General features: G+C 39.3%; 2 protein-coding genes across 3 annotated transcripts; one reads left to right on the top strand and one right to left on the bottom strand.

Annotated features, from left to right (window-relative positions):
- Positions 1-1,667: 1,667 nt before the first annotated feature.
- scamp2 (secretory carrier membrane protein 2) lies at positions 1,668-14,725 on the bottom strand. Of its 2 annotated transcripts, XM_084016952.1 has the most exons (10): positions 14,565-14,725; positions 10,935-11,012; positions 10,534-10,620; positions 9,286-9,397; positions 8,649-8,777; positions 7,890-8,049; positions 6,958-7,059; positions 4,089-4,206; positions 3,486-3,638; positions 1,668-3,211 (listed from the first exon to the last, which is right to left on the bottom strand). In XM_084016952.1, the coding sequence occupies exons 1-9, from the start codon at positions 14,619-14,621 to the stop codon at positions 3,492-3,494; spliced, it is 990 nt and encodes a 329-aa protein (XP_083873078.1). In that variant the 5' UTR covers positions 14,622-14,725; the 3' UTR covers positions 1,668-3,211; positions 3,486-3,491. The 2 variants fall into 2 exon arrangements, with proteins under 2 accessions (XP_083873078.1, XP_083873077.1); XM_084016951.1 differs by lacking the exon at positions 1,668-3,211 and having other exon boundaries at positions 3,417-3,638.
- Positions 14,726-15,780: 1,055 nt separating this feature from the next.
- Positions 15,781-24,727, top strand: mpi (mannose phosphate isomerase). The gene is made up of 8 exons (XM_084017333.1): positions 15,781-15,868; positions 16,670-16,797; positions 18,084-18,284; positions 19,344-19,485; positions 19,631-19,810; positions 20,180-20,353; positions 21,542-21,750; positions 22,276-24,727. Exons 1-8 carry the CDS (start codon positions 15,853-15,855, stop codon positions 22,492-22,494), a joined length of 1,269 nt encoding a protein of 422 aa, XP_083873459.1. The 5' UTR covers positions 15,781-15,852; the 3' UTR covers positions 22,495-24,727.
- Positions 24,728-24,897: the final 170 nt, after the last annotated feature.

Below are 24,897 nucleotides of genomic sequence, written 5' to 3'. Positions count from 1 at the left end.
GCAACTATGGGTTGGCCTGTACCTTGCCATCTGCTGGGCAACCACATTGTTGCATCAAATAAACCATATAACCCTCCCACGCAACAGACTATATTTTTTTAATTACTCCATATAGTCTACACTTATTAAAGCTAAAAGAAAATTACAAAAATGTGTATTAAAGTATGACAATGTCAGGTTAATTAAAATATGTGTACGAAAGAATACTGTCTTCACAGGTTACAGTGAAGAGTGAACCTGCACAGTTGTCCTTATCCAGCGCCTGTCTGCTCACGTTGCTAGCGAACTGTCTGTCCCAGTATGTTGATGGCTGTTTGATGGGAAGCTCCAGACTGAGTGACAGGCAGAGTCTGGAGAAAGAAACACTGACAGACAGACGAATGGTTGAAGCAGCAGTTTGGGTTCCAGTGCTGATTCCCCACAGACTGTCTAGGTCACTGCAGGAAAGTGGTTAAAAGGATTGGTCTCCTCTTTTTTTGTGTAAATATAGAAACTGAGTATGAAAAATGGCCTTGAGCCATTGGTGAAGGAGCTTTTTACAGTGGGTTTAGCTGCTATTTAGGGGAAATAAATGGGGCAGGAACTTCACTGCAGTAACACCTAAGCATGCAAGCAACACATCATCAAAGCATCAGAGAATCTACTGAAGTGATTATGAGATCACACACTCATCACTTTAATTTAAAAACACTATTGGTAGAAAAATACAAGGATTATAAAGACAACATAGGCCTCTTTTGCCATAGTTACAGCAATTTTAAATGAACCCAGTAAGATGGCCACCAACCATATGGTTTTATTCTGGAATGGCAAGTCATGAGAACATGTCACATCTACTGTTTTATGTGTGAAACCCTCTGACACCAGACAAAACCACCTGTGCTAGCACAGCAGCACTGCCTGTAGTTCCAGTCCAACCAGTGCAATAAAACTACTAGGTTAAGCATAACGCCATGGTTTGTCTTAAAATAAGTATGTTTGTTAGGTCACTTAAGAAATTAAAGTTAATGTTGGCTTTTAGTTTGACAATTCAATTTTATTTATAGTCTCATGTCACAACAAAAACTTCTCACATAGAGCAGGACTAGAACACACTAATGAACTCCCAACATCACCCAGGAGCGTGACAGTGCGACAGTAGAGAGAGAAATGTGCTGTAAAGATTTGACTTAATCTTGAGCAGTTTGACAGGATGGGAATGGAATTGGTTCCCATCCTTTTTGACTTGCAAACCTTTAAACAAGGTCATGCTCTTTAGTGCAATGTTTTATTTTAAGAACTTCTATTTTACTTCAAATATTTGGATGACTGTAGAGAAAGATTCAGTTATATTTATTATTTAAAAAATATGCAGTGGATTGAAAAATACAATTTTGTCCTGCTTATTATTTTTTCCATTCGGTTATTCATTTTACGCCCCTCCAGATTCATCTTACAACCATTGCTTGCTTTTCATCTTAACAATGCTATCATGTCTAAGTTACTTAACTCTTCTCTTTATTCAAGTACGTTCATAAGTGGAGAATAATAGTGAAAAATTGATTAAAAGAAAAATACATCATCCGTGCAAAAATGCAAAACAGGGATTCATCAACCTGATAAGACAAAGTTAAATGCAATGCAGTTAAAAGATAAAATAAAAGCATCACAGCCTCTTCACCCCTAAATGAAAGCAAAGCATTTTATTAGATGCTATATTCAATATTGAAATACAAAAGGCACTGGATTCGCATACAGCGATGAGTGAATTAATACACGTCTATAATGCAAGATCGAAACTTAAACTAAACCACTATCTGTTGCAAGAACATCACACAATTGATCGGAGTTTGCATTTGCTCTTCAGGAACGCGAAAACTTAACATCCAAGCTGATGGTTTGAAACAGTACATCAAATAAACACACATGGATGTTTTTCAATAAGAAATCACATAAAAAATATACATCGGTACGCAAATAATTTAGAGCTTGGTGGTTGACAGAGAGAGGAAGACATAGACGGCCTAGGCAGAAAAAGAGAAAATGCAATACAGCTGCATAAAGGAAGGTTACGTGTTTTGGCAAGTGCTCCAGTAGAAATGAAAATGAGTATAAGAGAAATCTTATCTTCTACACTGTTAATCTTCATGAGAAATGAACTGCTCCTCCTCTTGTATTTACTATTAGCAACAAACTGTATGCCAATCTAGTTTTATTGCAATTTATTAGCAAAATGTTCCATTTTTATAGTCAGCAATGCTTTGGTTTCCTTTGAAACAACTCTTGAATGGCAGCGATCAAAGAATAAGTTGAAGATGCTTCATCAACAATGTTTATGATAACGAACAACAATAACAATCACTGTATCCTAAATGACAGCGGAAATTAAACTTCAGTTCACAAGCAATTAATGGAAGTCAAACACTCGGATTTCCTCTGTGGATGTGAGCTTTATGTAGACGCAGGTTCATGTGATACCAAATATGAAAATACACAGGATTTCCACCAACTTTCTGACATCACTGTGGTTTTTCAAAAAGATCTTGGCAACATTTTGGTTCCAGACCGTATTCAAAAGGCCCGTGTTTTTAAAAGTAGTACTGCAATCTAAAAGTGATGGGGGGTTCAGTCAAAGTATTTCACCTCATTGAATAATTAACCCCACAGATTTAAAAGACAAGTTACAGTAATAGCGATAATAACTCAAAGCCTAAAGTCAGACAGATTAGAATAAGCTGCATAATTGATCTGTTACTTCTCTTCTGTACTAGACTGAAATTTTGCGGTCGAAAGAAAAAATAAATGGTTTCGACAAAATAGGTTCATCGGCAGTGAGAAATGACTCGGGGGAAAAAATGCAAAAAGACTTCATCTTATTTATATTACAGAATCAGGGCGCAGAAACAAAACCGTACTGCATCCACATGAAATCATGTGATCAACACACACACACACACACACACACACACACACACACACACACACACACACACACACACACACACACACACACACACACACACACACACACACACACACACACACACACACACACACACACACACACACACACACACACGACGAGCATTGGCAAAAAGTGCACACAAAATATAAGCTTGGACGACTGAAATAGCCGTCAGTCAACTTCATTCATGCTTCCCACCACAGAATGCACTTGATGCGAGACTTTCCCACTCGACTGCTTTTAACAAACAGAGCAGACGCAGTCACTCTGCAGGAGACATGAGAGGCAAAGTTAACATGGGGAATTACATGTGCATCGATAAGAGGAAGGCTAATAATGTAGCCTCACCTAGCTCAAGGTCTATATATTATACATTTAGATTATAATTTGCAGCCTCTGGCTCCAAAAGACAGGGACTGTTTCCAGAGTCACGAGTTCTAACTGAACCCTCGACTGCCATGATTCATTTGGCTTTATTGGATCATCTAGACCTGATAACATGTAGACCTTGATCTGTTAAATTGCGCTTAGCTCAGTCTACCATTTGTTAGTTTCCCTGGAAGCTTCCCTGCGCAGCAGAGGATGCTACCCCAGCAGCAGCTGTTTGGAAGCTTTTACTGGTGAAGACGCCCTGTGAGAATTCCTGCTGGGCCTTCTGGAAAGTGGCCCCAGTTCGGCGGAACTTGCCGTGGACCTGAAGAGAAAAGAGATTGTGGGCAAATGGCAACTTCTGCATTTGTATTCATACAAACAGTTCAGCCGAGGGAAGACCTCTGGCTGTTGATTGATATTCGTAACTCAATCATTAATATGCCTGCTGCTGACATTTCTGGCCTTTGAAACCAACCCTCATCTCTATGCTCACATGTTTAGCTATGCTGATAGATGGATGTGTTGGTCAATCCACCACTTTGGTCTAGATGAACAAATGAAACTTAGTGTAGATATTCATGTCCCTTCTGAGGATTTTTTGGAATCACTTGCAAAAATTGACATTAATCTACTTAATTAATGTCAATTTGAGATTTCACAATTGCCACCTTTAATGGTAATGCAACAAAACTAAATCCCCACTCACAAGCACAGACTAATCTCTAATCAAAAGACCCACAAATGAACACAAAAAAAGTGAATCAAGTCTCACCATCTTGAGCAGGACGACTGACAGGACAGCGCAGATGGTGAAGAGGATGGACACTATGATCATGATGCCGCCCACTGCGTGACTTGTTTTAATGATGGTGAAGGCAGCGATCCAGCCACTGGAGTAAACAAACATCATTACGTTTTAAAATGATCTCATGAACAAAACTGATTCAAATGAGGATCGTATGAAACATTTTAATACAGGTACATACAGTCTTCATGCGTTCTGGACGAGAGTTGGGTTACATTTCGGGAGGAAAGGAGAATGTTTTGAAGAAGCAGCATGAAAGGAAAGCTGAGAAGATGCAAGATGAAGACGGATGGAGAAAAAAAAGGTTGTTGATGTATCACATCTGCAAAGGAAGAGCTACAAAACAAGTATGGGTCCTCTTGACTGTGTTTGCTTTGATATCATGCAATGCCCTGATGACATATACAAGAGAAAAGGAGGAAATGAAGAGCCACTTGGACAAGTGTTGTTCTGTAAAATGCCATGTTGGCATTACAAAGGCTCCATATACTGTAGCATCAACAGTGTAACTCGTTATCAACGTAGAAATCAGTGGAATGTATCAGGGATATCAGCGATACATTCCACTGATTTCAGATGCCAGTGAAACGAGGATGGGGCAGCAGATCACAGTGAAAATGACTGGATTTGAACATCAGAGCCTTCCTCCTGAATTTGCATCTAAACCATGAAAACAGCTTGAACCTCAGAGCCTATCCACACAAAAACGTTTTAAGTGCGTAAATGCAGAAGTCTTGTGCGTTTCGCCCTGCCGGCGGCCTGAAAATGCAGGTCTTGAAACCAGCTCTCAGGGTGGAAAAGAAAAAAACGCCCCCCCTCCGTTTCGTGTTCATTTTCGTGTAGACGGCGAAAACTAATACGCTGACGTCACCGGCCCGCCCCTCGACCCTCGAGCCTGACTTCTTCCCCCGCGACGTCTAGTAACAACAACAATAACGGCGGCCTACGTGCTCATAGCAGATATACTGCTCGTCTGTACGTCGGCGTATCAGGGCCACTGTATGAAAAAAAAAACGGAGCCGAGAGAGGGGGGCGATATTCCGGGAAAAAAGTCGCAGATATGCTACTTAATTGCGATGCTAACAAACAACCGCTAGCTAACTTCCCATGAATGTAGGCATTTATTTGTCTAATTAATCCATGACAACGCCTCGTCAAGGTCCTTAGGGTGACGGCTGTTGATGCTTATTGTTGGTTTTATTTATACGGGCCAAATTGTCATCTTATGGGTGTTTATTGATCGGGTGGTCGGGCGGAGATTAGCCGTAACTCTCACGTGTTGCCATAGCAATGGCAAACATCCGGTCAAGCTCTGTCTCTTCTTCTGTGTTTTTGTAGCAAAAACAGCGCCGCATAAGGGCCTGGAATATGTACTACAGCGTGCTGAGTCATTTTAAGTGGATTCGTCTGGACGCGGATTTTCTTGAAACGACGCCAAGGCAAAACGGAGAAAAAAAGTTTGTTTTGCTACGTGTGGACAGGACATCAGTCCCCATGGGTTGTGCAATCTATTTGTTCTTTGAAGTGATGGTATTGTCACAATAATCTTCAAACTGTTCTCAAATGCTATTAATACACTACTAAACTACTACTGAACAGCATACAGAAGCAAATTGGTTGATGGCAATTTAAGATAGTTGACTATAAATAAATTTAAATGCAGCATATTGTCTCATTCATGTTCTGATTTCAGGTGTTAACTAAAAGATCTAGTTCATGAATGTTGCAATGAAAGTGAAAAGTGAATGCAAGTGATGGATAGCGTGCTGCAATTGTTTTTGGTTCTTCAGAGTTTAGAATCTAACACACCAGTCTTTATTGTTGTCTGTTGGGTGTTAATGGTTCAAAAAACATTTTTAAAAGGCAGCATGCTTGCAAAAGTGCAGAAAACAGCAAACTCAGCAGTGCCACAGTTAGATTGGACTCTTACAAGCCACTACCGTAACTATCTGCTTCACTGCTTCTGATCTGAAGCTGATGCTTGAGGAACAACATGTTTGCCATCTTCAAAAGGGAATTTCCTTGTTGTCGTTCATGTCAAATCCATGCTCATACTCTGACTGAACAATACTACTCAGCACCCATGAACCAGCCGCTAAAAACGCTAAGAAAAGGAGTGGTGGTTGCTCTGCCTCTGTTTGACCACAAGAAAGGTTCTCCCTGTGGTTGATACATGCGTCCATGGTGCCCTCTGAAAACAGCGATAATCACAGTAATGGCGGTATTAGAGAGTGTTGTGGTATCGTTATGATTAGAATTTTTCACATTAACATAGTGTAAAGCCTACCAGTTTACCAATTCCTTTGTATTTTCAAACATCAAAATAGTTTAGAAACGGAGCAGAGACAGTGAGCAGCAGAAACTTACAGAGTTACGAGCAGACAGAGGCAGCAGGCTAGAGGCTGAAAAGTCTCCATCAGGAGACATGAAAGGATGCAGAAGACGAGAATAAAGAGAGAGGACAGCAGTTTAAAGGCCAGCTGAAAGATACAATTTCTGATACCTAAGGCAAGCAACCACAAGCACAGGTAACACTTCTTAAAAACAATCAGGAAGACGATGACGATGTGTTCATAGTTCATAGTAGGATTTGCCCTATTAATTGCAATATTTTCGTCTCCATTTGTTTATGAATTAGTGCTTTTTTACCAAAACCAAAGTTTCAACTTGTTGCCTGAACTTGGGTCTCATGCGACACCTGAATGTACCTTAAACTCGACAAACATGCCAAACTCATTTTCATTTCTGCGTCTTCAATGATCGATGAGGACACAATCCAAACTGTATTACATAAACCCTCTCGATGTCAGCATTAAACATGCAGCATGTGACTCACCTGTTTCCCCACCTTGGGATACCTATGGACTGGATGATGAAGACCACCACTTGGCAGAAAAACACAAAGAAGAAGAAGAAGAAGCTGAAGGAGCTGTCAGTCCTGAAAATGAGAAAATACAGACATATCTGAATCTTTTCATGGAAAATTTCAAAATAAAAGTCTTATTTATAACAACCAGTAATGTATGATGAACGCACAAGGGAGGAGGTTAAAGCAAAGAATAGGGGGAGTCCATTTGGATTGTGTTCATGGCCACATTTTAGATGGTTACATTGAATTATCCGTGTTTATCATTTGTTTGTACTCACTTTAACCCACTATAACCTGTCAGTGACTGATATATTTCATTGTTTAGAACAGAATTAAACTGTTGTTTGAGTCAACCAAAGAGAAAACGGTATTTCCTACGGCCGCCGTATAATAAGAAAAGTCGAAAAACGTATCTACAATAGTTTAAGCAAATTGGGAAGATTACATTCCCCCACTACTAGATTACATTAAAAACAATACTTCCACAAACAACCATTTGTAAAACGGTTACTAACCAAGAGTTGCCTTAAATTCTTGACAATGAATTCAAGAATTTAAAACCCTTCTGGACTCACATGGACAAGCAGTGCACCTGTGCAAAAGTGACTGTTTATAGCTTGTAAATAGGAAGGTTCAAGCAAAAATGCCTGTGTTTGAGGTGAAGTAGTGAGCATATGACTGGATGAATGAGACTTCGATTACACTGCTTATAATTATAATTGCTGTTTGCCGCCGCCCCCGTTTACATTCATTCATCAAAACTTTTCTACATTTTTTGATTCTTCATTTGACGTGGAGTCATGAGAGAAAACGATGTTCTCTTCAAGAATTAAAGGTAACTCAGGATGAGAATGTAATCGACATTTTCTCACATTTTTTTCACGTTTACATTTACTCACTTGAAGGCCTTGTAGACTGGCCGGTACCAGCAGAGGAAGGAGCAGGGAGCAAAGAGGATGAGCCAGAGAATGGAGAGGCCGAAATCCACACCAGAGGCCGTATTGATGGTGAAGTAAGCCAAACACGCCAGGACGTTGAGGAACAGAGTCATGCAATTGACTGAAGAGTGGAGAGAGAGTCAAAGAGTCAAAGATAATAATAACACTACTAATAATCTGAGCACTTCTATTATTTACAACTGCTGGTGATACTGATGAACATACCATAACTTGTTTTTATTTATTTAGATATATATGTATAGTTAATGCTACTAGGCACTTAAGAATCATAATGCATATAAAAGGAAAGGGTAGCGCCACCGACAAAGGACTAATGTCTGATAATCGTGGAAGAAATCTTCTTCGTGGTTAAACTGACATATCTTGAGACCAGAGGAGACACGACTGAAATATACAAGACTGAACATGGTGAAACTGGAAGGGGGCTGCATATACATCCATCAAACTGTAAAAATAATGCAAATAATGTCAAATTTCCAAACTGTTTTTGTTTCACTTTTGTATTTTTTAGTGACAGTCATTGTTTGATGTTGCTAATGTTCTGCCAAAAAAGATCTTAGTGGTCAAAAAAGAAACAAAATGCAATATTAAGCAGAACTAAAACTAAATTAATACATTTCAGAGGATATTCTGCACTCAAAATGGTGAAAATGCCAAAACATAAAAATGTACACATGTGTATTATGATAATACACTTACACATCCAGAGATAGTACATCATCTTGCAGACTCTCTGGGACTCTGGGGGGATTTCCTCCGAGAAGTCCTGATAGAAACATGGTCTGATCGGGAACTTCTTGGGAAGTGGAGGCCAGTTGTTCTCTTTACCTGTCAAGAAAAGAGACATCAACCCTGTTAGAAAGGAAGAATTTGTCTCCAAAGTACAATTTTTAACCCTGCAGGAAAAGACAGACTAAATAGGGGTTAGTGGGGGAGTGTTGTTCTTAATTCCCACATTTAAAATTGCATCTTCAGTCGATTAGAGAATCTGTATAACATCTATTCTAGTGAAGTACATGCATAAGATCTGTACTAATGACAAGTTTCCACCAGAAGTAACTCAAGCTAATAATGAGGAAGAGGAAGTTAAAATTGTCCGAGTTAAGAACAGATTTTAAATTGAAGAAATGACATCGTTCATCACAGACAGGAAATAAACTTATCAGGTGTGCCGAATGCTTCCGTCAGGAAAAATAACAAAATCATAACTTTGTGATATTTCATCAAAAATGTTAATGTTATTGCACACATTGAATATTGTTATCCAGTCTCAGCTAGGTTGTGTTGCTTCTGACAGTACTGCAGAGAGAAAAGGAGAGCTTTTGTCTTTATTGACCTGACGGGCCTCTGCTCTGAAGCTCCTGCTCCCTGCGGTCCAGCTCGGCAGCTTTTCTCTCCAACTCTTCCTGCTGCTTCAGCAAATTGGCCTGCGCTGCAGCAGCTGTCGCCTGAAGAAGGCGCGGCAGAAACACTTTACTCCACCAACACATTGAATGCAAAGGAATGCATCTCGCGGATATTAGTACAGAGACACATCAGCAACTCTCAGGAGTCTCACATGACATACAAACGGTACAGGCACAACAGGACAATGCAAAATGATTCCTTATATTATAGTATTATTACATAGGAAGGGATGAGCCACAACATTATTTCAGAAGCTGTATGTAGAAGTCAATGGTGTAAATTACATTACGTAATGATAATCATATCTGATGTCTGACTTGGCAGAAAAAGGAAGGACACAGAGCTAAAGCGCTGTTCTAGACTTTTCAACTCTTCAAGACGCTGTACACTACAATCAGTCTACATTTACCCACTCACACACACACTGCTCATCATAATCTAAGATAATCTAACTCATTCACATTCACTTGCCGATGACACAGCCTTCGGGGGCAATTTCGGGTTCAGTATCTTGCCCAAGGACACTTTGGCATGCTGACTGTGCTCAGTGATACCATTCATTATCTCCGGGTGTCTTAAAAAGAAGATCTATTTTTGTCTATTATGCCTTTTAGAGGGTCATATTTTACTTTCAATTATACATTATTATCAGTCAAATTGTGTTAATAACGGGCTCAGAAGACATCACCAAGATGCATCATCCTCTAAGTTTGATACACGTGGGTTTAGTAGCATCTCAGATATCTTGAAGTTAATTCTTAAAATCAAGCATAGGCAATTCTTATGATGGGAACATTGTAGGACAAATAAACTCAACAACTCCCCTTATTGAGTGAAACATCTAAATTAGTAAATAAATCAAATAGGAACTGGTAGAGGATCGATCAGTAGTGGCCACTGGCTGGTGATTTTATCTTATTCATTACCTGAATTTGGTTCATGTAAATAGTTTTCTTCTGATTTCCTGTTTCTTTTGCCACATGATACACTCCTTTCTATGTCTACTATGTGTTTGTGTTGTTTAACTGAGTTTATTTTGTAGAAAAGCATACAGCTGTACCAACAGGACCCAGGAGGTACGTCATTCAAATCTACTTCAGAGTAGTGCAGTTCAACTGCAACAGATAAGTGGCGGGTTTAACAGAGAGTATGTAGTTTAAGTTAATAGGTGACTCACTTGTGGACTGGGCTCTGTAGACGGCTGTAACACAGCAGGCTGGTAGGGGGAGGTGGAGGCTGGAGTGGTATGAGACGCTAGGCTGTCCTGAAAAATAATAATAATAGGCAAATGGAAGTGTCCTTAAGGAGATGAGGATGAGACAACAAGACCAAGAAAGGACCAAGACAAACAGGGAAATGAAAAGAAACAAGACCAAAGAATACAGAAAAACAGCAAAAAAGGCATGGCCATCGAGATCAAATAAGAAGAAAAAAAGGGAGAACAAATAAAAGACAGAAGACCAAGATTTTGTGGTGAAAAGAGAGTGAAAAGACAAATATAAAATAATACAAGTTGAAAAAAGAGGAGGACCAAGAGCAGAACAAACAATTAAAGATAAAAAAGTAGAGATGTCTTACTGTGGGATGGGCAGGGAAAGGGTTGTACTGGTCAACTGGTTCTATGTTGGAACTGGTCACTTGAGTAACCGACGGGTCCTGGAAAACAATAAAAACATCGTCCCTCTTCATTATCAGTCACTCAGCGAGTCACTGCAGGACTTCTGTTATACTGACTGACTTGTTCATAGACACCAATAACAAAAGAAGAAACTTGGTTGAACTGAATATTGGGGGTCACTGCGATTGAATTTGGGATGTTAGCGACGGATCAGTGCAGTTATAGAACTGCAAGTCTTGGCATTTAAAGGGACAGTTCACCCCAACATTACTAATTGATTGTAGTGCAGTTTATATATTATTAATTGTAGGGAAATATGGTTCCTACATGAAACTACTCGTAACAAGGTCTGTGATTTATCTTGAGTAACCGTGTCATGATTTCTGAAAAATAGATATTGCCGTTGAGTTTTTCATGTGTATTTGTTGGCGTTCTGAGCACCACAAGCTGAGTGCCATATAATCTCATTACATTTGACAGAAGGCATTCTCTCTATGGCCAATAGCTCTAAAACTAGGCAACTCACATGAAAACAATCTGGAATAATACATAATAAATTGCACTATAGGTAAGAAGAAAAGGGTATTTTTTAGTATATATATATATTCAGTCTAACTGTCCCTTTAAGTGGATATAGCAAGACCTATGGATTTTGTTCCACTGTACCATTTCCTTGAGTTTTGATATTTGATCTCTGAAAAACAAAGAAGTATTTATTGCTTTTTATCTTATACGGAAGAACTCTCAGTCAGCCCAGACTATGAAATATGGTACCATAAAATGAATAACGTCATATAGATACAATGTCACAATTACCTCTGTGACTCATTACATCCTTAACAGACATGATAAACATGAATGGACTCTAGTATGTGATCACAGATTCAAGGATCAATTCAGTTGCTTCTAACTGATATGAAAAGCCAGTCTGCAGAGAAGTCAAACAAAAATAGATTTTGCAAGGCTTTATGATAAATTTGATTAATATTTATTCACATTCCTTGACTAAATCGAAGCACTCCTGTGGCCTGATAACCTGGATGCCTCACTGAATTGTATTACTATATTTTACTTTACTCTATTTTCCAACTTAAACAAACACATTTGGTCCTACTGACATTTGTGAGGAAAACAAGCTGAAAAGCAATCTAAGGCAATCAATGTGTCAAATAAGTTGTCAAAAGATTGAGTTGCAATGACTTGTCTCCTAATCGATGAACAGAACATATCGGAGACCATTTTGATGATTGATGAACTGTTTTTAATAATCGTTTTGGTTCTATTTCCTTTTTTAAATGCTAAAAAAAATCTGTTGACACAGCTTCTCCAGTGTGAGGGTTTCCTGCGTTTCTCTGTTTTATATCAATGTAAACTAAGTATTTGTGGTTTTGGACTGTTGTGTTGACAAAACAAGACATCAACTTGGGTTCTGGGAAATTGTGGTGAACATTTTTTTGACATTAAGAGACTAGAAAACAAACACAATTCTAATTTTTGTTGTGATGTTGCTGTTAGTGAATTTGTAGCCGTTGAATAAAATAATACATTTGCATATACATCACCTTGGCCTTTGGGTAATTATAGTTGGCATTTTTCATTATTATTATTTTTAATAGACAGAAAATGATTAATCGATTCATGTAGAAAATAATCAGCAGATTAATCAATGATGAAAATTGTCATTAGTTGCAGCCCAAACCCAGATACAATGCAGCAGAATGGATTGTGGGTATTGAAGGATTAGCTTAACCGCAACTACCAGAACAGTTTCTGAAATCTGTGTCAATTTCCTTTAAAAAGGTATGAGATCAAGAACCTCATGTGATAACCCAACACGTCCTCACTGGTCATGTGATTCAAATTGGGACATTTCTCAAGATTACTTATTTGCTTAGGACACACCTGTAAACATTCCCAGCAGGAAACTAATGTTTCACCGCTGAGGGGGAAGCTTGGAGCAAACAAATATGGCTTAATAAACAGTTTTTCAGTTAAAAAAAACAACTAATCACACCATTATGGATGATTTGTAAACTGCTAACTTGAGATTTTCAAAAATATCATCTTGCCAGGGTAGCTTTTATCTGACAGATGATGTCTTTAAAAGACTCCTTGATGGTCACCACAGCCTATGGAGATATATTGTTTACCATATACTGGCGTGTAAATACAGTGGGGAAAACAAATATGCTTTATATTGAATCATTATCGATATGTGAAATTATCTATATTGTGACTCTGCTGAAATTCTTTCAAAAGTTGGCGACATATTAACTTCTTTAATGTCACAGCAGACTACATGTCTGTATGAATAAAACAACTTAACAGTGAACTGCTACACTATAGACAACATAATCCAGCTGCTACCAAGTTATTTGTTTAGCCACTTCCACACCCAGCAAACAAACCACGGTCTCCATTGACGTCATGGCTATTGTGCACCTGATACAACAGAGTGTGACTCTGCACTACTGTAAAAAGACTGTTATGTAATGTCACTCAAATCATAAAAGTGTTTTCACACATTATTAATTTGTATACGTGTATCGGGATGTGATTCTTTCACGAACAAATATGTTAATATGTGAACTGATGCAACTGCCCTTGAGCCATGAATTTCTTATTGAGCCATGAATTACTTATTTTGCCATGCAACCTGTATGGTTCTCTGCTGTTAGCTGAATTCGTCTACACTTTGTAGTTGACAAACAAGGCATTATTTTAAAGGATAAACAGCAAATGTGGTGGCGCTACATGTACAACCTATATTAGATTTTTATTTTGTACTGTTTTCAGAGGCATTGTAATCTGGGTGTGCAAGTTGCTCCGAGGGATGAATCACATATTACAAACTCTCCATAGATATTAATGCGTTAGTTAAATTCCCATTTTATGTTACATGTTAATCCTTTCATCATTCCTGAGGTCCTACTTCTCCATAAAGGAACATTTGATCTGTCAGTTCAGCCACTGTAGCATGGAAGCAACAAGTAATAGATGGCCTACTTCTAAACATTGAACAATACTAACTGAACAGAGCAGGCCAGAAGATATCCGGATTCAATACATGTTTAGGACCTGAAGACAATGAAGTCGCATACCTTCTTATAGACTGAACAGGCTTCTAGGTTAAATCATTTAGGCTGGAATTTATTTTCAAAGAGCAAACACCAGTCCGAAATGTAGTGTCTTTAGATAATACAGGTGACATCACAGGACTCCAAAGTTATATCAAATCACATCCAACATATTAGGAATCCACACAACGATACACACCCCTCTCAAATGTGAAAAGTAACAGTAGTAACCTCGCTAAAAACGTTTGACACATTCCTTGTTGGCTACGGTTTAACTTCCTGCAACCACTGGCACGCAGAATATCCCGCCCTCTTTTTAAACAAAGCCCGTTCATTGGTTGAAGAACTGTCAATCATGCCGTCTTTGTCAAATGGCTTTCAAGAGAGCAGAGTTAGATCCCTCCCCGACATCCACCCAACAAGTTTCCTGACGTGCTGGCTACCTTTTAACTAATGATATGTCAGCACCTAGACTGTGTATTACCAGCTAAAAATCCAAAGCCACACACTTACATCGAAAGGGTTTTCGCCGGCAGGCTCTGCGAACGGGTTGTTGTCAAATCCCGACATTTTGAAAAGGCTGCGGGCCGGGTTGTCCTTTCTGAACGGAGAATAAACAGCAAACTCTTCTCCGTCGTTTTGCGATGCCTCTTCTGCTACTTCCTCAAATGAATTCACAGCGCATGCGCACTCAGACAGTTTGGCAGTGACGTGTGTGTTTTTTTTTTTTTTTTTAGAAATGTCTGTAATTTAGAAAATCGATTACAGAAAACACGTTATAACAACAAAAACGTGGGACATACAAGGAGGCCCACAAAGTAATTGTTTGTGTAACTTTATTGTTTTTGGAGGAGTTAAATATTTTTAGTGTGTTGATGTGAATACAAAATATAATAATTAGTGAAGTAGAGGTATTACATTTGATACTTTTCTAAAAGAATGATTAGATTAATAATATGCTAATCTTGTATTAAGATGTTGAAACCAAATTAAATATTATCTATAGGCCTAAAATGTAAACAGAGTCAATATTAGGCTATCCCTAATAAGTCTACTGTGACGTGTGACGTGTTGACATGTTGAAGAAGCAAAGCGCGCCACCTGTAGATTTCAGTCGAATAATGTCATGCTAAGTTTTGTGTAAATACTTTATACCTAAACGTTATTGTAAAAACTGAAATGATGAGTAGGCTAAGTAATCATGAAGTTAAATAATATTTTGCCGCCATGTTGCATAGTTCTGTTAATGAATACTCCATAATGTTGCTGATGAGTGACAATGGGAACTGGTATTGTATCATATGGTTTCGAAAGTGATTTCAACAGTAATATTTTGTTTTTTAAAAATAGATAATATAAATATAAATAATGAGAGAACAGCGTGATATATATATATATAGGCCTATAGAGGACGTAATGTATGTATACAACTACAACAGAATATAAGTTAAACGTAGAAATTGTCCAAGAAAAATGAAAAGTATTTAAAGTAAGAACAGAAACTGAGCAGATAAAGACACAACTACAAGGTAAAAGTGACAGTGATGTAATGTGATTAATATCAGTCAGCAAGTAAAGCATGCTTGTAGTTCTATTTTCAATGGATCATATCGATACAACTAAATCAATTTAATGGCCATTGCCAGTTATACGTTAAAATATTAGCTCATTATATTGATGGTTTTTGCGTTTTTATCGTGACGTATTTAGCAAACTGAAAAAGACTACGAAGTCGGAAGTCGAGTCGTGACGTCATCGAAGGTCTGACCACCAGTCTGACAGCGGGACGTTGCAGCTAAACATGGAGGAAGTGAGAGGTGAGTGAGATCTTCTCCTTTATAACTGTTTCATATCGTATGTTCTGTCGACGAACATTTAGCTAGCTAATGGTGCTATGGGATATTTACGTTGCTACTGACACGATGGACTGACCCAGAAAAAGCTCGTTGTTGAGCATCCAAATCAATATTTCAGCTGCGCGTTTTGTTTGTTTAATAGCAGGCGGGTTGTATTTAGAGCAGCACTGTTAGCGCTCCATGAACTAACACGTAGCTAGGAATTGCGACGACGTACAACTGTCTCACATTACGGGATACGAGAAGTGTGTATTTCAAACAAACCGGCGAACGCAACGATAAACCTGCTTACTGTGTGTTTCTGTCACTGGACGTTGCTTCGTCAGCTGGTGTTCCGCCAAATAACGTAGCCCTGGGGAAATCTGTTCCCCTTCGCTTTACTGTTAAAACTAAGGGTAGCCTATATAGTTATACAGGCTGTGTTTCCCTGACGAAATATGCCACGCCTTATTGAACTACAAAGTAGTCCAAACTGTATGTTTTGGAAGACGTGTTTTCCGCTATCTCCTGTCTCAGGTTAATATGGGGTAACAATTTGATAATGTAACAGCAGGTAACATTAGGCAGTCAATGAAAGACACACGGACGGTCAGATACAAAATGATGTAGGCCTACATTACACCTGTAGGAAGGGTCACAAAGAGGACCATGTTTTTTTTCACAGTTGTAAAGGGTTTGGAGCCCCCTGGAATATACTGGAATCTGTTCTGTATTCACTTTCCTGTTATAAGAATTCACCCACTAGATTTGGTCCCTCCTTAGTGTTTCCCCTGACCTGTGCCGTGCAAAATTATGCGTGGGGGAAGGTCGGGCTGGACAGCGAGGTGGCCAAACTTGTGGTTGGTGGAGACCCAGTAGCTGTTGTAGAGGATGGGAAGCCCTATGCAGAGGTAAGGTTATTACTGGGAAGGTACTGATTCAAATTACAAGATTATTGTAGCTGCTGAAGATTCCTGACTAACAAGTAAATAAGCATGTCATTTAATGTAACAGTTAAAACGTATTTGACATTGAATTGTAGGATTCTGTGTAGTTTCTTTGGATAACTGCATTTGACTGAGATTATAACACTTATTGTCAGCACCAAAGGATCTTAATATTTAGAGCTCTACACCATTCACAGCCTTGGAACAAAAAGGAAGCATTCCTTCCAAAAATGACCAATCAGATTTGAAACTGGTATCATTTTGAGGTTTTATCATGTGGTGTTTTGCTCAGTGTCTTGGCACAGAGCCCTTTCCTGTCCATGCCTTTCACAAGTCTTTATTTAGCAACAGCAGCTCTGCAGGCTTTGTCATGAAGGTCATTGGTTCAGGTAATGGCAGTGGAGACACTTTCGTGTACTACAAGCCACATTAATGGTACATGCATTAGTTGGTCATATTAGCTTCCAGATGGTTATAGTCAGAAGGTGGTGTAGATGTACAATTACATTATAATAAGCAGCTTATTATATAGCACGTCTGCGACATGTTACTCTAACAGTTGTATGTCTGTATTATTACCATGAATGGTACAAGGTGAGGAATAATCATGATCCTTGTTTTTTTTATACATGTGTTTTTTTGCCTAAAGGGAATAGTTACAATCTAGCAGTGATATCAATTTTAAATGTGTGTATATGTACGTGTGCCTTGTAATACAACATGACATTCTATTCAAGAAGCAGCGATAACTTAATACAATGGATATATTGAAAGCACATAAATCATTGATGGGATTATAATTTTTTTTATATTGTGTGCACCAACAAGTGTGTGACCTTCATAGATAAGATAATAATAGATCGTAACATTTAAAGCATTAGGGTAACCAAGTGTAATCCAGAGTGAGTTAGGATCCTTCTCCTGTCTCACAGAGTATAAATCACTTTGGATTACAGCATTAAATACATTGATTTAATGTAAATTTACAATTGCGGGCCTTCCTCTCAGAGGGCCTGGAGACAACTGGGACTGCCTAGGAAGCTTATTAACAGAGGATATCGGGAAGCAGCATAACATAACTGCCATGTTTAAGATTGACCTTTTCTGGGATGGTTATGCTTTCAGGCCCGATCAGGAATTTCACCCATCAACCATCCACTCACAAACATACCTCTGGAACCACAACTTCTGCCTCAACCCAGTAACCCAGTAACTGGACACAAATCATTCATCTTTGCTATCTTTTCCAGCTGTGGATGGGGGCCCACCCAAAAGGTGATGCCCAGATTAAAGACAACAGGATCGCACAGACCACGCTGGGCCAGTGGATCGCCCACTTCCCTGCCTGCCTGGGCTCCAAGGTCAAAGACACCTTCCAGGGTCAGCTGCCCTTCCTCTTCAAAGTCCTCTCTGTCAATACAGCCTTGTCCATACAGGCCCATCCAAACAGAGTGAGTACACACATATCTTATTTTCATTATTGATTTATTGATATATAGTCACCATACACAAACAGAGGCTATCAGCTCGAGGCTGCATTAGCTACTACTAGCATAACCCAAGGAACATACAATAGAACAAACATACAACCAAGGCTGCGTTACCTTGCATCATGAGGTTGACGCCCTGTGGATCCACCACCTGCAGGGATAGGCATCGCGGTCGGGTGCAATGTAAACCGGGCTGCAGGCAGGGGCGGGTACCTGGGCGTGCCGATCCAGAATGGCAGACTGCCTTTAGGGACGTGGTACGTCGGCTAGCTGCTGGCGAAGGAACCAGACCTGGTGCGGGAGGTGTAACGGTACCAACTAGATATATTTGGGATCACCTCCATGCATGGCACTGGTTCTGGAACCAAACTTCTGGAGATACGGTATTATCTACTTTCATAAACTGGAAGCAGCCGGACATTAATAACAAGTGAACCCAGAACCTGCTTCTAGCTGCAGACGCACACGGAATTTAATATCAATGCGGGTATTTTAATGGCTTTTATTAGAATTATATAGTAATTTTAGATCAAATAAACAATGCAGTGATTTTTACGTGGTTAGATTACCTAAACCCAGCAACTTAACAGTCTCGGAGACTGTTTTTATACACCATTTCAACATGAAAGGCAGTAAATGGTGGTTAGGGCTGACGGTAGGCTGATCTTCTAAAGTATTCACTGCACTGAGGCACACAAAATTTGTCTAAGACAGGGCAAATCTCTGCTAACGGAGAGAAGTCGGGGGGAATATGTGTGTATATAAGTTTATGTTTATTACAAATCAGAAATTGCTTCAGTTCAAAGCTTAAATTCTCGTTGTTCTTAAAATGTCTATTTGGAACCAAGGCCACTCCAAATGGAAGTAAAATTCCAGCAGTACACATAGTGTATTTGAACAGTATGACTATATTATTATAACTATTGGTCCTGTGTATGAACTGGCAAATTGAGTTTACACGCTCTCTAACCTCACCTCTTTTGGAACCCTCTTCCTTTCCTGTCACTTTGGTTTGGTCAGGAGTTAGCTGCTCGTCTCCATGCTCAGTTTCCGGAGCACTATCCAGACAGCAACCACAAGCCAGAGATGGCCATCGCTCTAACCCGTTTTCAGGGCCTCTGTGGCTTCAGACCAGTGGAGGAGATCCTGGGATTCCTTAAATGTGAGTCCCAAAGTCCCACAGAGTCATTAGAGGATTTTTGGATTGATTTTGTGCAGTTACTGTAGAAACAAGGGGGGGGGAACCGTCCCTTGAAGGGCAATATTTGGCAAAAAATAAATGTGTGTGTGTGTGTGTGTGTTTGTAGCTGTCCCAGAGTTCCATGCTCTGATAGGCAATGAGACAGCGGAGGAACTGCGATGCAGCATGGGAGACGCGGTACATGTGAGCCAGGTGCTGAAGAAGTGCTTCACCAGGATGATGAACTGTGAAAAGAAGGTGTTCGTTGATCAGCTCAACATGCTGGTCAAGAGGGTCACTGAAGAGGGTGAGGAGGCTGAAGGATGGAGCTAATGGAGCTCCTAAAAGCAGAAAGCAAATGCTACATTTCTGGTTTTAATCAGTTTATTTAGTTGGTTAGTCATTGAGCATTACCAGTCAGAACAAACACTGCATGAGTGTAGAACTGTAGCATTTTACTCAGTGCTTTTCTTCATTGCAAGCAGTCTAAGTGAGGCAAAGTGGTAACAGGCTTAATGCATGGAATCAGAAAATAGCATATTTTAATAAAAAGTAAAACCACAAATACGGGGTTTTAAAACAAATTTGGAAAAGATGCCGACGTCAGTTGATCTGCTCTTTTTTTTAAATGTTTTTCTGACATTAACACACTCGTGGCTATTTATGACCAATGCAGGTGCGGCAGGGAAGGACACATCAAGCAGCAATGGTGACCTGTTGCTCCGTCTCCATTCCCAGTATCCTGGAGACATCGGTTGCTTCTCCATCTTCTTCCTCAACCACATGGTCCTGGATCCAGGCCAGGCCATGTTCCTGGGAGCTAACGAACCTCACGCTTACCTTTATGGAGGTCAGATGATGCTTCATGAGATTAGTGCTATCGGTTTTATTATCGGTTTTATTAAGCTGAATGAGTACGACAGTTGAATGTTTGTACATTGCTGTGCTCCTGTTATGACAGAGAAGCTACAGAAGTATTAAATAATAAGGAAAAACAACCAATCCTATGAAAAGCCAAAAAATAACAAGCCCACTGTTGCCTACTTCATATCTTTGAGGTTTACAAATATATAGTAAAATGTTGAACACGTACACGGAATTTGACTTTATGTCGCTCTCAATATACACACAGAAATTGTCATATAACTTATACAAGGATAACAGTACAGTCAGTATATATACAGGGCAGTGACATTGACAGTGCAAATGTGTAGAGTGCAAAAGGTGCAGGAATAGATAAGAAATATATAATTTAACAGGGTGTATGAATTTTAACTGTTTCAATCATAATCATTCAATCATAATGACTGCGCAAAGCAACTTCCTGTGTCTGGTGGTTTTGACATACAGTGCTCTGTAGCGAGGGGAGGAGCTCTGAGCTCCAACTTCAACTCGTTGGTCCATCTTCTCACAGTTTTGACCACAGGCGTTGCAGATTTTCATTTCTGCCTGTAGGTTGGGAGAAGATGAACCAAACAGCGATCAGAGAGTCCCAAAGCTACACGGGGGACAGAGTGATAAGTGTCCTTTAGTATTGGGTTGCAGTCACGGTCCAGTGTGTTTTTGTCCCCAGGGGGACACTTTATATGTTGTCTGTAGAGGTTTGCTCTGTTAAAATCCAGGTTGATGAGAAGGGAGTGGAGGGATGTTGTCCATACTGGTGGTGTGGTCACTGACACAGGCCTGAGGTGGGATATAAACACATAAAACAGTTTAGGCTCAGTCAGTCAGTAATTTCCTAAAACAGGTGGGTACTGTAGTTTTAAGCAAACATTACTCAAACAGGAGTTAGTAGTGCATTAATTGGGGACTATTTTCAGTAGCGGATTAATACACGGGTGTTCATGGTAATGAAGGAATGTGTCAACTAGTGCGACAGTGTGGCTCATCGTTTTTAATATTTTTATATGTTGTGTGTTTAGTGGTAGTCTTTCTCTCACAGCTATTTGAGAATGTGTTATTCCATTTGAAGAAGGAACACTTCGCTCATTTAAAATGTGCTTTCTTTTTCTGTCTATTCATCTATCCATGCACCTAGACTGTATTGAGTGTATGGCCTGCTCAGACAACACGGTGAGAGCCGGTCTGACACCGAAATACATGGATGTCAACACGCTGTGTGAGATGCTGAACTACTGCCCAGCCCCCGCCAGCTCCAAAATCTTCCCATGTGTCCAGGATGCTTCAGATCCCTGTGTGTCCCTGTACGACCCCCCAGTGCCAGACTTCACTGTCATGAGGATACAGGTAGGAAAACCCAGCTAACCAGATGATTACACTTCAGGAGGGATATCCCAAAATAGGAACTGAATGGTAATAATAATAATAAAACCCACTATGTTTTATCATTCGGAGAGAACGTAACTTTTAGCTTAAAATGCTATGACTGCTATCATTAATTGTATTATTTACACCTGCTTTTCCTGCTGTGACAAATGAGAATATCTTGCCATACACATACTGACTTGTAATTTCAGGGAGAGTCTACATAATATTTGGGCCTTGGATTTTTTAACCCAAATTTTGTAGCATTGATTTTTTTGATGTCGAAACCCACCCACAATTGCACAACCTGGCTGGTTTAAAAACTTGGCAGTGAATTTAACAGATATAAAATTGCCCAACATGATCTTTGCCTTATGTAATAAAAAAAAACACACCAGCACTAATGAGAGCATCAACATGTATGTTGATGGTTCTGATATATGTTCTTTTTAATTTTTTTGTAATACAGAAATATTAACGCCTTTTTCCCTCTCGTCCTTCCTGCAGGCACCGGCCTCGGTGAAGCAGTACACTGTTGCTCCAGTCGACAGCGCCAGCATCCTCCTGGTCATTGAAGGCAACGCCACGGCAACCTCTGCTGCAGCCCTCACTGATGTCTCTCTGAGGCGGGGCACCGTCCTGTTTATCTCAGCCAATGAGAGCGTCTCCCTGCACATCACCTCCCAGTCAGGGATAACCATGTTCCGAGCCTGCTGCCTCTTGTAGTCGTGAGTCTGTGGCCGTGTGTGAAACCCCATACTACCTTTTTTTTCTTCCAGTTTGACTCAGAAAGGTCTACGCTGTGTTACAGATTGAGGCCGATGATTGCTGGGCACTTTTCAGGAGGTAGCATGTTAAAAGAACCTTCAGATACGGTGTAGCGATGCCTGCCTGTGCCCACTGCTTCCCCAGCCCAAATCCAACCTTTAGAGACTGCTAAGCTGGGTCCTTTAGCTTTAAATCCCAGCGTTAATGCACTGATAATGTTTATTGTCTTTTTCACCTATAATGGTGCAATAATGTAAGAAAACGCAGGTGCTGACACTTACTAAACATACAAGTAAAATTTGTCGACAACACTGAACAGGACCAAATTCTAAAGAGTCCACATGAACATGTTTAGAAGAGTTGACAAAAACAACCTTGTGAGGTCCATTTAGTAGCTTTTTTGGAGCTTAGAATAAGTACTCAGATGAAATTAAATTTTCTAAAATTCCATAACAAGGCAAACACTATCTGCCGATGAATACCATAGGATATGATTATTTTCTCTTCTAACTGCACGTTTATATTCTGTTGTTACACATTCAAACAGCAATGAAGCAGAATGAAGGATATAATTACACAGGTGCAGTTGACCTCCACTCACTGCTTTACCCAGCTACAGTTGAGACCACCTGGTTGAGACCATGTTTGTTGTATGAGCCAGGAGTTAGTCCTCCTTCCTCAGAATCACTGGTCCAATTGACTGTTTATCATTTAGTTTAGCTGGAACAAATACATATCCACCTCTGGGGGGAAAATACATTGCTAGTATATCAACAGTTGGGAGTATAAAGTGTAATATTGAAATGCCTGTGCATGTTTGATTTAGAGCAATAATACAGGAGAGGGTCTTATCTCGACTGTCACAGTTAAGTTGACCCTGGAAAGTATTTCTGCTTTTAACCATTATCAGGGCATGAGGAAACTTCTCAAAAAAAAAAGAGAACCATCATAAAGATAAAACAACTAACAAAGAGGGAACTGTCGCTGTCCCATTAAGCATATCTACATAAGAATCAGGAATGCATATCGACTAAAACGAGTTATATATGATCCAAAATGCACTACCGCCGCTTGTTGCATACATTTAGATCCAAGCCCATTAACCCATTTACATCACGTACAGTGCTACAACAAAATGCTGCATTCGATTTTATAGTATTAAAAGGGAACACACGTCACATTTCTGAGTGTTTGAAAACCAATTTTTTGACAGACTGCATGTTTTGTTGTTTATACTAATTCATCAAAATGTGACATTATATACTCAGAGAGACTAACCCTGGAACCACACTGTATAGGGTTTTCTTTACATCTTGATATCATTGGGTGCGTGGTGTTTACTATGACAGTAGAATCTTTTATGGTGACCACTTTCCAACAAGTTGATTATTTCAGTGTGGTGCAAACGTCTGCATAATATTCCAGTTCGTACCAGGGTCAATCTGAATAGTCAATCATGAGGTGGATTTTCTTGTTGTCGTTTTTATAGGTTATCTTGAATTAAATATTTGAGAATGAATGTTCTATCTGCCTGCCAACCTACCAGTGACTAAATATATATCCTAATAGTTTAATCTAAATTATTGAATATAGTTTATTGAGCCAGTGCTCGAATGCTTTTACTACTTCACGATTGTGAAGTAGGTTGAATTAAGCTTGTTACTAATATAAATGCCCTGACCCTTTAGTTGTTTGTTGTTGCTAAAACTGTTGCAAATTGGAAGACATTGGAAGGTGATAGGGATTTTATAGTTTAAAATAAACTGCACTACTTTTTTTTATTAAAGAACCATTATCTCAAATTCATCCTGTCTGAAATTGGAAAACCTCAAGTTAGTTTTGTTAACAAAACCTATCGAAATCGAAATGTTTTATTTATTTTTGTAGAGGTCACTGTTTGAAATTGACTCACATTGTTGTTACTGATCTTGTTTTGAGTCACCTTTTGGTTTTAATGGTGTATGTCTTGGACTTTTCCACTTTTTCACCTTTAATTCATGTCCTTCAAAGCACACGGATCTGAAGGCCACAATGTTTTACCTTCATTGTTTTATTTAACTCGAACTATTTCTTGGAATATTTCTCTAGCGAGGGCATGGTTTAGCATTTTAATTATGGTAATGCTGTAGCCTGGGACTACAGAGAATATGTGTATGTAAAAGTGGTTTAATAAAGCCTTGTTCCTTTACAACAGCATCTAAATCTTATTGTTTATGTTGTGTCTGTACCGTTTGTTTAAATCTTACAATAACAGTAAAACATTTCAGGTCTGTTAAAAGAAGCAGGTTTACATACTTGGATAACTTTGCAGAGTTGAAACCTGAGATGTTTCCTTTTACATCCGACATGTAACCAGATATA

Source organism: Eutrigla gurnardus (genome assembly GCF_963514095.1).
Source record: "Eutrigla gurnardus genome assembly, chromosome: 9".
Lineage (NCBI taxonomy): Eukaryota > Metazoa > Chordata > Actinopteri > Perciformes > Triglidae > Eutrigla > Eutrigla gurnardus.
Note: the sequence above shows the minus strand (reverse complement) of the source record. Positions and strands in the feature narration are given on the sequence as shown.

Coding starts and splice junctions, on each gene's coding strand:
- scamp2 (XM_084016952.1), bottom strand. CDS start 14,621: ATGTCGGGATTTGACAACAACCCGTTCGCAGAGCCTGCCGGCGAAAAC. Junction 4,207..6,957: donor ATCCCAAGGTGGGGAAACAG/GTGAGTCACATG, acceptor TGTTTACTCCAG/TGGCTGGATCGCTGCCTTCA. Junction 3,639..4,088: donor CAGTCGTCCTGCTCAAGATG/GTGAGACTTGAT, acceptor TTTTCTCTTCAG/GTCCACGGCAAGTTCCGCCG.
- mpi (XM_084017333.1), top strand. Junction 20,354..21,541: donor TCACGCTTACCTTTATGGAG/GTCAGATGATGC, acceptor CCATGCACCTAG/ACTGTATTGAGTGTATGGCC. Junction 21,751..22,275: donor TCACTGTCATGAGGATACAG/GTAGGAAAACCC, acceptor TCCTTCCTGCAG/GCACCGGCCTCGGTGAAGCA.